Source organism: Mus pahari, chromosome 15 (genome assembly GCF_900095145.1).
Source record: "Mus pahari chromosome 15, PAHARI_EIJ_v1.1, whole genome shotgun sequence".
Taxonomy (NCBI): Eukaryota; Metazoa; Chordata; class Mammalia; order Rodentia; family Muridae; genus Mus; species Mus pahari.
In genome coordinates this window covers 54,597,338-54,610,107 of record NC_034604.1, presented here as the reverse complement: position 1 = coordinate 54,610,107, position 12,770 = coordinate 54,597,338, and the positions used below count along the sequence as shown (strand labels likewise).

General features: G+C 52.2%; 2 protein-coding genes across 6 annotated transcripts in view; one reads left to right on the top strand and one right to left on the bottom strand.

The window, feature by feature from the left end:
- Positions 1–1,715, top strand: part of Tcof1 (treacle ribosome biogenesis factor 1) — a 33,283-nt gene extending 31,568 nt beyond the window's left edge. For all 4 annotated transcript variants that reach the window (XM_029547140.1, XM_029547139.1, XM_029547142.1 and 1 more), the window contains 3 exons: positions 550–644; positions 1,034–1,079; positions 1,267–1,715. In XM_029547140.1, coding sequence (XP_029403000.1) covers positions 550–644; positions 1,034–1,060 — 122 coding nt within the window. In that variant the 3' untranslated portion in view covers positions 1,061–1,079; positions 1,267–1,715. The remainder of the gene's footprint in view (positions 1–549; positions 645–1,033; positions 1,080–1,266) is intronic.
- A 1,096-nt stretch (positions 1,716–2,811) lies between these two features.
- Positions 2,812–12,214, bottom strand: Cd74 (CD74 molecule). Of its 2 annotated transcripts, XM_029546997.1 has the most exons (9): positions 11,962–12,214; positions 7,322–7,494; positions 7,090–7,169; positions 6,304–6,366; positions 5,326–5,418; positions 4,977–5,067; positions 3,937–4,128; positions 3,528–3,590; positions 2,812–3,306 (listed from the first exon to the last, which is right to left on the bottom strand). In XM_029546997.1, the coding sequence occupies exons 1-9, from the start codon at positions 12,036–12,038 to the stop codon at positions 3,296–3,298; spliced, it is 843 nt and encodes a 280-aa protein (XP_029402857.1). In that variant the 5' UTR covers positions 12,039–12,214; the 3' UTR covers positions 2,812–3,295. The 2 variants fall into 2 exon arrangements, with proteins under 2 accessions (XP_029402857.1, XP_029402858.1); XM_029546998.1 differs by lacking the exon at positions 3,937–4,128 and having other exon boundaries at positions 11,962–12,207.
- Between the last annotated feature and the right edge of the window lie 556 nt (positions 12,215–12,770).

Below are 12,770 nucleotides of genomic sequence, written 5' to 3'. Positions count from 1 at the left end.
AACTCACTCTGTAGACCAGGCTGGCCTCGAACTCAGAAATCCACCTGCCTCTGCCTCCCAAGTGCTGGGATTAAAGGCGTGCGCCACCACGCCCGGCTCCCACTTTAGTTTTGTCTTAAGACTGGACCTCACAATGTAGCCTTGGCCAGCCTGGAACTTACTGTGTAGAACAGGCTGTTCTCAAACTTAAAGCAATCCACTTGCCTCTGCCTCTTGGGTGCTGGGATTAAAAGGGTGCACCACCATGCCCAGCATGGAAATCCTGAGCCCTGCCATTCTGTGGAAGAGAAGAGGCGTCACCTGATCTCTTCCAGGTTCTTACTACCCCTTCCCCCACATTCAAGATCAGGTAGATAGACTTGCATAGGTCTGAGGCCAGATTGTGTAGTCCACAGACAGGAAGAGTGGAGCCTGGCACATGGATGGTATCCTGGCCCCATCAGGACCTGCTTCCCCGTGGTATAAGAGCTGTGAGCTGCCGTGGGCCTCCTGACGCTGACCCATCAGTGTCAAAATCTATTGCTCAGGAAGCTCGCTTTCTTCCCTCAGAAAAAAAAGACAAGGAGAAAAAGGAAAAGAAGAAAGGAAAAAAGACCCCGACCAAAGACCCTGCCTCACCAGTCCAGAAGAAGAAAAAGAAGAAGGTAGATTGAGTTCCTGAGGGGTCTCAGGGCCGGGAATTCAAATCCTTTCCCTTCCAACACCTAGACCGGGCCCACACCACCTTTCCAGTCCCATAGTCTAATGGACCTTGTGAGGAAGAGCAGGGGAGGGGTGATGGGAGAGACCTCCACAGGCAGGACAGTGGTAAGCTTTCAGGTGAGAAAGTGCCAGCGGGGAGCCCACAGAAGAAACAGCCAGCCGCTTCCTGGGGTCAGAGGCAGTTCTGCCCAGGACTGGTATCAGTGGGTCTCGATCCTTAACACCTACGGGGACGTGGATCCTTCGAGGGAGTCCTGTCCTGGACCTGTGGGACAGCGGTAGTGAGGAGAAGCCACAGAACTGATAGCTTATTGTCCTTCTCTCCCCACAGAAGAAGACGGCCGAGCCTGCCGTGTGAGGCCCAGCACATCGAGCAGGTACCTGACTGCGTCCAGCCTTTCAGGGTAGCTGCGTAGGCCCAGTGGGAGGGAGTTAGAAAGAGAGAGACTTCCTTCCTCGGGTCGGTTGGACTGCAGTTGCTGCAGCAGCATGCAGAGGATCCACCCTGAGGGGGTCTGGTGTCTAAGCCAGCTGACCAAAGCCTGGTTTGTATTCTTCTCCTAGAATCTTGGCAGAGCGTGACCATCCCCAGGCCTCTGACCTCTGGCCAGCGTGAATTGGGCTTGGACTTTTAAACTTGCCCTCCCTCAGCAGAAGACGATGGCTGGCACATGCTGGCCAAGCCAGTGAACCCCCAGGGAAGCCGCGGTGCCAGGAGGAAGCGAGGTGGGACACGCGTCCCCTCTGAGTGTGCTGCGTGACATGTGTACAGTATATCTATTTTTCTAAGCGACTTGCCTCTCTCCCTTCAAATCCTACGTGCCCAGAGGCCTCGGGACCTCCCTCCACGTTTCTCTGCAGACCCAGCAAGGTCCTGCGTGTGGTTCATCCCACACCCTGGATCCCTGGCTCAGCCTGAGGCCTTGCCCCATCAGTTTTTCCAGCTGTTTTGTTTTTGTTTTTTTAAAGAACTCAGAATAAAAGACTTTAAATATAAAGGGTTGCATTCCCCGTGCATCTGGGACTCGGACTGTTACTGGCTACTTAGGAGAGACAGTAGTGACCCTGGACATGCACAGGTCAGTACTCAGTTCCTTCCTGACCGCGTGCCAAGACCCTAGGTACAGTGAGTAGGATGGCTTGCTAAAGAGGAAGGCTCAGTAAAGCTCCTCGATGGGAGCTGATGCAGGGACGGCTCGCAGTAGGAAGTGGCCTATAAGCTTAAGAGGAACTGAAGGTGGGTCAGACGCCAGGTAGATGGCACAGGTGACCAGGGGGGCCTTTGGAAACGACTAGGATGTGGAGGGAAGCAGTGGCGACCAGTGGTGGCTGGCGTGAGAAGCGGGGAAGAGCCAGTGATCTAGGCCTCGAGTCACCCTCTGTCTGGGGAACAGTTTTGTGCTGGTGACGGTGAGAAGTGAGCGGAGCTGAAACGTGCTGGAAAAATGACTGAGCATACACCTCAACAAAACAAGAACCAGTACAGAGAAGAAGTGGCTGCAAGTCTCGGGGACACTGCTCAGAGCCTTGGGACAGACAGACACGCCCCAGCCGGCGGTCAGCCATTCCATCCATTCGCAGGTATGGATCAGAGTGTGGGATGTAGGTCTAGATCAGAATACAGAGAGCCTCTCCTTGGCTCGGCTGACTCGCAGAAGTGTTTAAACCTACAAAATAGAACGGTGTCCTTAACGTTCATTTCGGAGTCCCGGGTGGTAAAGGATCTGCTCCCTTTTCCCGTGACAGTGGGCTAGAGCTGAGAAGCCACGGGTCCTGCACAGACAAGACAGCGGGCTGCTGGCAGCCCCCACCTGCGTCCATTCTGGACACTAGGTCCCTGTGTCCACTGCCATCTGTCATCACACTTAACGCTGTCCTTAGTCCAGAAATGGAATTGGGGACAGGAGGAATGGAAGCTGGGATGTGTGAGATGTGCTTTTAAAACCTAGCAGGGGTCTGTTTCATTCTGACTGTTAAGTAGAAAACCATGTGTGTCTGGGGCCCATCTCCCCAGGCCCCGCAGGCCCGTGTACCTAGATGACTAGATTTAAGGTTGTCCTCGGCCTTGGGGTAAACTAACTGGATCCCAACTGAAGAGGCAGAAGCAAGAATGTTCTACTTTCTACCTTTATTGTCACTTGAACCATGATCCTACAAGCTGCTGACAAGCTTGGCTGAGCAAGAAACCTGAAAGGGGGGGGAGGGTCGGCGGGATGTGAGGAAGGGTTGCTGGGGGGAGGGGCTTGGGTTCTTCTTCCTTGAGGAGAAGACAACAAATGTGTCCAGCTTAGGTTAAGGGTAGGGCATCCCTTGATCCTTGTCTGCGGGCCTATATCTCAGAGCCCCACATTAAAGACTGCTAATGGGTCAGAAGTGGGGGGTCCCTTTAGATAGCAGTAGGCAGCAAGGCCCTCCAGCGTCCTCATTCTGTTCTGGTTTCATTTGCTGGGTCCAGGGACGATGAAGCAGACACCAGTCTCAAGCCCCAGGGTGCAGGGTGACGGGAAGTGGGGTGTGACATCAGGGAACGAAAGGAGGGCTGAGGCACAGGAGAGCAGGGGGCACTGCCGCTGTGCAGAGCTGGCCTCTGTCTTCACAGGATGACTGAGAAGAGAAACACAGGTTGATACGGCTGGGCCACCAGTTTGTTGTCCCTGCCTCCTCCACCCAACATCTTGGAACTGCAGAGCAGTCAATCCCTCCACTGTCCCCCTGCTGGGCTCAGGTACTCTGCTTCCAGCTACCAGCCCATTCTGGAAAAACCATCCCAGTGATGGTGACACCAGAGTCTACATGTGGGTGACCCCTTCTGTGGTCCCTCTTACCTTGGCCCAGTTCCTGCCTGGTCACTCCCAAGCCAGAAGACGGGTCTTCCATGTCCAGTGGCTCTGCAAGGGAAGCATCAGGCTCACTGTTATTACCACAACACACACACACACACACTGTTGCCACTGTGCACCAGAGCATACAGTGTGGTTGCGGGTATGGTGAGATGGGTAGGTATGTGGGACTCCAGGGCAGGACAGCGTGGGGAGAAGGAGAGGAGACAGATTAGAAGGACACAAGGAGTGCCTGTGTGGAGAAAGGGGCTGGTGCGTGACTGGCGGTGGATGTTCCCAGGGCACAGCCAACCCGTGTCCTGACCCCATGTCTACTGGGAAGGACCTTCGGACCCTCGGCCTTCCTAGAGCTTCCTAGTCCTTTAGGTTATGTGGCACGGTGTCCCCCGCTTACCACTGCAGTTATGGCGCCCGCGGCTCTTGGTGCGAGGGACCTCAGTACCGTTGGGGAACACACACCAGCAGTAGCCAGTGCTCCCGTGGCACTGGAGTGGCAAATAGTTACCGTTCTCGTCGCACTTGGGACGGAACGCACCCGGGTAGACGGCAGGGATGTGGCTGACTTCTTCCTGGCACTTGGTCAGTACTGAAGGCATGATGAAGACAGTGAGTGGGCGGCGGGCTCTGGGCCAGGATCTCAGCAGGGCAGAGACCCACACACCACTGCCATGGCTTGATGCCTATCTAAGTTGCTTTCCCTATTCTACCCATAGCATAGATGAGAAAACTGAGGTCCAAGTCTGAAACCAGTAAGATCCAAAAAGAGGGAAGCCACGGCATTATTTGCCCCAGCGTATAATCTGGATTTTTGTTACAGTTTGATTCTGGTTTCAGGGGCACAGTAATGGGGACACCTCTGGGAATCTGACCTTCCTTTACTGGGATAACTCAAGTAGAAATGGGGGCTGCCCACTTGTCGGGGATGCTGGAGAGGGGATTCAAACATGAGCTAGAAGCTGGTTGAGATAGCATATGTAAGGGATTTGAAGTCCAGGGCAGTATGGGCCTCTAGCCTTCCACTTGTGGGACACAGAAGCCCAGTGGGATGGGCTTGTCCAGCACTGCACAGCAAGTTAGAGACAGTACCAAGGTAAAGCCGAGGTATTCCCCAGTGCTTTATGCTTCAGCCTCCAGTATGCTGGCATTGCTGTGAGGAGAGAGGCGCCCAGGGCTGTCTGGACACGTGCTGATTCCGTGTCCTCCTTGTATGTTTATGTACGGCTGGGGGGGGGGGACTCCTGCCTGGTACGTTTTGAGTTGGTTTTGCTCCAAGCCAGAGACACCAGAGGCCTCTGTACTCTGGACATGTGTGTGAAAGAACAGACCCACAGACAGGATATAAGGGTTTCCGAACCCTGAAGGAACAGGCGAGAAAAGACCGAGCTGAGAGAGTGGGTCACTGTGACAGGCAGGCCAAAGCTCCCGTCCTGGTACCTTTAGGCGGAGCCTCGGTGGGCTTCTCCTCCTCCAGGGAGTTCTTGCTCATTTCAAACAAGAGCCACTGCTTCATCCAGCTCTCGAAGATCTGACGAGAACAGAGGTGGATGGATGGTCAGGGTCAGGAGTCAATCGCCGCCTACCCTTCTAGACTCTGCCGTGACTACAAGCTTGGAGGAGCCCAGCTGCAGCCTTAGTGCCTCTTAAAAGACCCACAGGGGTATCGTGAATGTTAGAAGGCCCTCAGTAGCTTCCAGAGAACAGCAGCCTTAGTCCCCCCTTTGCCTCTGTCTAGTCCTGAAGCTGCTGTGGGGGGGGAGGAGAGATCCCAACAGGGGCTGTTTACCTTCCAGTTCACGCCGTCCATGGAGTTCTTAAGTTGCTTCAGATTCTCTGGGAAACTTCCCTTCAGCTGCGGGTACTCCAGGGGTCCAGACCTCTGCAGAGTGGCAGGGCAAGGGGCAGGTTACAGAGAACCCGGGATAGGTATGGGCAGATGTGCACCCAATGTTCCCAGGCCTTCGTTCTGAGGAATGGAGGTTAGCCACACTAAGCCCGGCCCCTTGGTCTCAGTGTTGGGGAGCAGGGGTGAGAGGCACCCAGCTATGGAACTCCCGTCAGGGTCAGGAGCTGAACCAGAGCCTCCAGTGTTTTCCCTCTGACTGGGTCCTCTGCCTATTCTCACACAACTAGTGCTCCCTGCTGTAGGCCAAGAGCCATGCACAGTGCCTGGCATGGAGCAAGCATGTGCAATATTAATTTGGGAAGGAGAACATGGTATTGTAGCTAAGTCACATCCATAGGACCTTAATTTGATTTAAAAAAAAAAAAAAAAAAGATTTATTTATTTCATGTATGCGAGCACACTGTCGCTGTCTTCAGACGCACCAGAAGAGGGCATCGGATCCCCATTACAGATGGTTGCAAGCCACCATGTGGTGGCTGGGAATTGAACTCAGGACATCTGGAAGAGCAGGTGGTGCTCTTAACTGCTGAGACATCTCTTCAAATGGACCATAATTTTTAACTCCTCAAAAGTGAGGTGGCTGGAACCTGGCCTAGTGATGCACGCCTTTAATCCTAGCACTGGGAGGCAGAGGCAGGCAAATTATGAGTTCAAAGCCATCTTGTTCGACATAGTCAGTTCCAAGACTACATAGACTCTTATCTCAAGGTGGGTAGGGGCTGGACTGTACGCAACAATTAAGGACCACCTTGTATTCCTCGGATTAAGCATGTGTTGAGTTTATAGTGAGCCCAGCCCGTGAGTGAGGGTCAGGGTCCCACGTGAACCAGGAGACTGCCTGCTGGCTCTGATACTCACCGTGAGCAGATGCATCACATGGTCCTGGGTCATGTTGCCATACTTGGTAACGTTCTTCACAGGCTATGGGGAAGGGAACAGGGTTACCAGCACTGCTGGGACCAGCAGCTAGAGTCTAGTAAGAGTCAGGTGCTTGCACTCACCAGCTCAAATCTGCCACCTCCTAACATGGAAGCGCCAGCCCCTCACGCCCTTCCTGCCTCTATGCCCTCTCTGGACAGGCAGGCATAAGCTTGCCAGGGCCTTCCCAATAGCAGAGTTTGCTCCCCCCTCCCAAGCCCTCCCATATGTTCCTTCCTGCTTCACTTCAAATTCATGGCCTCTTTTTTCATTCACTGTCATTGCTTGCATATATATATATATATATATATATATATATATATATATATATACCATTAGTTCTAATTAAACCTGCCCGGTCTGTATCATGCTAACTCATGTATGTTTTCAGGACTGACCATTTGGCACCATTCGATTGATGTGCTCTGCCCTGGTTAAGGTGCCCATAGTAACCTTGAGTAACAGCATTTTTGCTGCCAAAGGCTTGGAGGAAGTGAGGGACTGTTGGATGCTAAGGTGAAGAAGCACTTTGCAAGCTGTGGGACTTGCCCTCTCCCCACCAGGGTAGCCCTAAGATTTCTGGCCTCCACCACCTTGGGCAAGCCTCTCTGAGGTGTGCCCTGCTCCTCGCCAGCAGTTAGGACCCGGATTCCTTGACAGCTGTTATCCTTCGGCCCCTCCCCTCGGCAAACACCAACTACCATCTCCTTCCTGCCCCTTCCTTACCCCGAGGAGCATGTTATCCATGGACATCGGACGCATCAGCAAGGGAGTAGCCATCCGCATGTGGCTCACAGGTTTGGCAGCTGTGGGTCAGGGAGGACAGCATGAGTCCAGGTCCAAGGGAGTAGTAAGGAACCCAGGGGTTAAGATCTGAAACCCCCCCGGGGGGCGGGGGTGGGAGGGGCTAAACGGAGAAATGAGGTCTGTGAGGTGAGGGACAGGCAGGAGCACGCACATTTTGGAAGCTTCATGCGAAGGTTCTCCAGCTGCAGGTTCTGGGAGGTGATGGTCAGCTTGTCTAGGCGGCCCTGCTGCTGGTACAGGAAGTAAGCAGTGGTGGCCTGCCCAGCCAGGAGCAGAGCCACCAGGACAGAGACGCCGGTGTACAGGGCTCCGCGGCTGCACCTGCTGTGGGGAGGGAATAAGAGCATGATCGAGCCAGGGCGTGGTGGCGTATGCCTTTAATCCCAGCACTCAGGAGGCAGAGGCAGGTGGATTTCTGAGTCCGAGGCCAGCCTGGTCTACAGAGTGAGTGCCAGGACAGCCAGGGCTACACAGAAATCCAGAGCTGGACGCTGACTGGAAGTGGGGATGGATGCCCCCACCCACGCCCTCTCAGACTCAACCCCTCCCAATAGTGAGGGCATCCACTGCTCCTGCCAGGACCACCAGTGCCCTTCCCAGGAAGAACTCTTATCCACCTGGGGCCCAAGCTCAATGGGAAGGATAAATAAGCCACATTCCTTGCCTCCTCTGGGTCTTGGTGTCCCAGCTGTGCAGTGTCAGAGTAAAGTGGAGTGTCCTCCCTCCTCCCAAGTTCCCTCCACCCTGGAGATCTGAGGAGCAGAGCCCCCCTCGGAAGTGGGAAGGGGGATTTGATTTTGGTTTTGCTGGCAAAAAAAGATAAGTGAATTTACTATGTAAGGGGAAGAAGGGTTCTCATCCTCTGTGCCATCCCCAATCTCCGCGGTGACGTCAGGTTTAAAGAGAAAAGGGAAGGAAGTGCGGTAGGGGACAGCAAAAGCCATATACCTGAAAAGGAGAAGTGGGGCCTAGAGTTTTTACATGTGGAGTGGGAGGAGCACCAGGCTGGAGGAACGCCAGGCACTCATGCGTATATTCACACACACACACACACACACATGAGACACCCCCTCACCCCCACCCCTGCTCCAGAGTCTGTCTGTCCCAGAGTCCCTGAAAATCTGAACAGATCTTCACCAGTCTCCCAGCTCTCTCATACGTTCGTGTGTGTGTGTGTGTGTGTGTGTGTGTGTGTGTGTGTGGTGTATGTATATGTGTATGAGTGGTGTGTGTTTGGTGTGTGATGTGTATGTGTGGTGTGTGTGTGTGTGTGTGTATGTGTGGTGTGTGTGTGCATGAGTGGTGTGTGTGTGTGTGTGTGTGTGTGTGTGTGGTATGTGTGGTGTGTATGTGCATGCCTACATGTGCACTTCCACATGTGTGTGGCGACCAGATGTCCACTTGAGATGTTTTCTTCAGTCGCTCTCCACCTTATTTTTTGAGGCTGGGTCTCTCACTGACCCTGGAGCTCTAAAATTCAGCTAGACAGTCTCAGTGACAGAGCCCAGGGATCCTCCTGTGTCTGCTGCTTCCCCAACACTAGGATTACAGATACTTTATTCAAACGGGGGGGGGGGGCGGGCGGGGGTTGGCTCAACAGCAACATAATACCTAGGCTTCATGCTCCTGGACAGCCAGACCCTCAGACTTCAGTGACTCCTTACAGTCTGGGGGCTTTGAATAATGTGTTGGGGTGCATGCACATGTTACAGTATGGAGCACAGGGATCCTAACTGGGCACCCTGAGAATTCCTGTCCAGTCTCTCCCACTTACTTGGGTGGGGAAAACTATCAGTACTGTTATTTGCACACATCCCCTTTAAGATTCAAGTGTTTTCATGGATGGAGTTAGGCACTGTTGTAGGAAAGCTTAACAGGGGGAGTGAGTCTCCTGCCTTTTCACTGCCATCTATTTACAACACAGCAAGAAATTTATCATTAGATGCCAGTGCCTTGATCTTAGCATTCTCAGCCTTTGTAACTATTGGAAATAAATCTCTAGATTTTTATTATTATTATCATTTATATAAATGACCCAGTCTGTGGCTTTCTATTTTAGTAACACAGATTCAGACTAAGACGAACTCCATTGGAAATTCTCGTGATAAGTTTGCATCTTGCCTACTCCAGCAACCAGGAAGGGTAGTTTAGGAAACTCCAGAAAACCTGTCTGCCTGGTAACAAATGACATCATAGACACAGCTAATTCTCATTGGCTTGTTAGCCCTTTGTATTTCCTAAGCCAAGGGCTGGAGAAAGGCGAACAGATAGGAGGGAGAATAAGTTTAATTTCTTGGCCTTCTGGGGGAAGGTGGAACCTGGGCTCAAGGTCTTCTGCTTCATCCACTCTGCTGACTCATGGAACCCCTCTATCACCCCATACTCAGATCTAGTCCCGGCTCTACCTGCTACCACATGAGCTCGGGGTAGCCACGTCCCTCCCCTTTCGAACTTCAGTCTTTCAGAAGGCCAGCGGACACGGGTTTATATTGAGGATGAGAGCAGTAGCCATAACTGGCGTCCTGGCTTGCCTAACTCTGGGGCCAGGAACAAGTCAACACTTGTGCATGTGGACCAGGTTAGGGCTTGGAATGAGTGGTTGTTAAATAAGGAAGAGATGAAACACTTGTGGTTCGTCTATCAGTAATCCGGCTCTCCGGGAGGTCACTATCCATAACAATGCTGCTCTCTGGGGGGGGGGCGGGCTGGATGGCAAGCCTAGCAACCTCTCTACTTCCTCTTTTACTCAATTTATTATTATTTTGTTTTTCTGAGATGGTCTCGTGTAGATGAGTCTGGCCTTGAACCCTTGATCTTCCTGCCTCCACCTCCCAAATGCTGGATTCTAGGCATATACAAGCACGCCCAGCCTCTGACTGCCTCTAGGTTGGCTGGGTCTTGGTGCTGATTGAGTGCCAACTCTTGCCACCTCCTGCTTTTACTTCCTCCTTTGTACTTCCTCCTTGTGTTAAAAAAAAAAAAAAAAAAATGACTTAAGTCAGAAACCAACCAGAGCCGTCAGGAATCATGACGCACATGTTGCCAGGCAGAAGTGTTCACAAAAGTGCCCCCAAATCAAACCTGTAGGGAATGGCCCGGGAGCTTAAAGCCTGGTCAGTTTTGGAAGAAGTGACTGAAGTAAAGTGAAGATTGTCGTGGATTTGATGGCACGCAGCCCTCAATGAGAGGCCTGAGGTCGGAGGGCTCCCACCTCCTCGCTCCACAAATGAGGCCTCTTCAGGACCCAGACAGGACTCAGACTGACTGGGTCCTGGCTCAGCAGCTGAGATAACCTGGATGTTACTTACTAGATGAGCTCAAATTTCTTCTGTGTAATAATGCCAGCCAGAGTGGCACACACCTTTAATCCCAACACTCAGGAGAAGTAAGCAAGTTCCTGTTAGCTCAAGGCTAGCTTGGTCTATTCTGTGAGTTCCAGCCCAACTACATAGTAAACCCAGCCTTTAAAAGAAAAAAGAAAAAAAAAAAAAAAAAAAAAGGCACAGGCAAGGGGAGATAATAAAAAGGCCCAACTCCTAGCTACAGTAACTGTAAGAATTAAGATAGAATCTATAGTTTGCTTATCATTACTGTGATGATCAATGTCGTCTGAGGACCAGTGGAAGGGACACAATAGGTGAACAGTTCTTATAGCCATTGCTGTTTAGCAGTGGGACCCAGAAAAGAGGCTGTGGTTTTTCGGTGGTCACCCACGACAGCAGTAAAAGTTACCTTAGAATTCCCCACTGCTCTAAGAATCCATATCTGGTTACCTTCTTGCTAGAATGCCATTCGTGGTCAATCTCCCAGAGTCTCTTTCAAAACCCCTTTCTGCCTGGAGACAGCTGACGTCACATCTGGTTTTAGTTCCCCATAGGCAAGCAAATAGGCAGCTTGGGGGTTGGGGAAGCAAGACAAGAAGGCAGGCGAATTCTAACCCTGTTCGGTTTTGGGGGGGTTGGGAGCGTAAGGCTGAGTTCATTTAGGGGCTGGGAGAGGAGCCCAGGGCTATCTGGATGGCTGTGGCAACCATGTAACACATGGACCAGGAGCTCCGTCTCTGTGAGCAGCTTCTGGGATGGCAGCCAGCTCTCTTCCCCTACACACACACAGAAAGGCTCATCCTGTGTCAGGTGTGGACTCGGGTCTGCTGAGGCCCTGCTTGCCTGGGCTCATACACGTCTTCTAGCAGTTAAGGAAGACTATAAGGCGTTACTTCTACTGTCCTCAGAAATGGATTCTGAGGCTGTCAGCTTGGGAACCCTTTTCCAGATTGAAGGCTAGGAAACAGACTTATTGAAGACAAGGGAGAACAGATTCAAGGGGGAACACTATAGTCTTAAGTCTTCTGACCTAGAGGCATGGCCCAGCTTCCGAGGATCTGTGAAAAGCCCTTACTTGCATTGTGAAACTCGAATCCCGGGCTCTCTTAACACAAGTCCTAAAGGAGGCCCTTGGTTTACAGAGGGGGAAGTCAGTACCCTTGGCAGGTGGAGGCAGAGGGGGGGAGGAGGCAAGATTACTCAGAGCCACGTCTGGTAATGCATGCCTTTGATCCCAGCTCTTGGGAGGCAGAGGCAGGCAGTTCAAGGCCAGCCTGGTCTATATAATGAGTCTCATTATGTACAATGCCAGGGATGTATAGAGAAACCCTATCTCAAAAAAAAAAAAAAAAATCACTCAGAAATTCAGTACTCAAGGCAACCTTCCTGCAACACACCTCTGTGTCCCTCCCCAGGCCTGCATTCTGTGCCCTCCGGAGGTAAGGGCTCTGCTGATACTCACACATACCTTTCTGGGTCTCTAGCGCGCTGGCCCAGTATGGGCATCTGCTCATGGTTAGAGATGAGGTCGCGCTGGTCATCCATGGCTCTAACCTCTAGTTTTTCCCACAGGCGCTGCTGCTGCTGCTGCTGCTGCTGCTGCTGCTGCTGCTGCTGCTGCTGTGTCTGGGACCCTTGAGCCCCGAGATCACCTCTTAAAGCTGATACTGGAAGGGATCTGATTCGTCCACAGCAGGTCACTCCGCCCACACAGTAGATGTGGAACTGAAAGCCACAAATCTGGAAATACCCCACTCACTCAAAGCTGCCTTCCCTGAGCAGGATGAAGGGGGAGTTCCCTAAACAGGTAGAAAGGCCTACATGATCCCATTGGTTGGCCAGGGCTCTCATCACTTGTTTCTAGGTAGACTTCTGGATTCATCAGGCTCTTTGGACGGTTCTAGAAGCAGGCACTCTTGCCAGGCAAGGAATCATTTTGAAGCAGAAAGTGCCTTTGTCTACCCACCCCCACCCCCACTGCCCCTCATCTATGAATAAAGGAAGGAAGAAAGGGGCTGACAGGTCCCCTCTCTCTGGTCTGATGTCCCCTCTGCTCCTATCTGCACAGGGTCCATGTGTGAAGGCTCTCACGCTGACACTTGTCATCAATGACTAAACACCATGCTGTGATCAAATCATAACTGGTTGTGCTTTATAGGATCTTTACAGTGTCTCGAAGGAGTGTGTCTTCTCCTGTGTTTCAAGTGGAAACTGGTATGGAGAGGCTGCGTGGGCCCAGGCTCACACGTGCAAGCAGAGATGGTTGGAGCCCAGATT

What these genes read in the sequence shown, in the direction of transcription:
- Cd74 (XM_029546997.1), bottom strand. Translation starts at nt 12,038, where the DNA reads ATGGATGACCAGCGCGACCTCATCTCTAACCATGAGCAGATGCCCATA. An exon ending in TGGATAACATGCTCCTCGGG is followed by an intron (nt 6,367 to 7,089) that starts GTAAGGAAGGGG and finishes CCTTCCCCATAG; the next exon opens with CCTGTGAAGAACGTTACCAA. An exon ending in TGGACGGCGTGAACTGGAAG is followed by an intron (nt 5,068 to 5,325) that starts GTAAACAGCCCC and finishes TGTTCTCGTCAG; the next exon opens with ATCTTCGAGAGCTGGATGAA.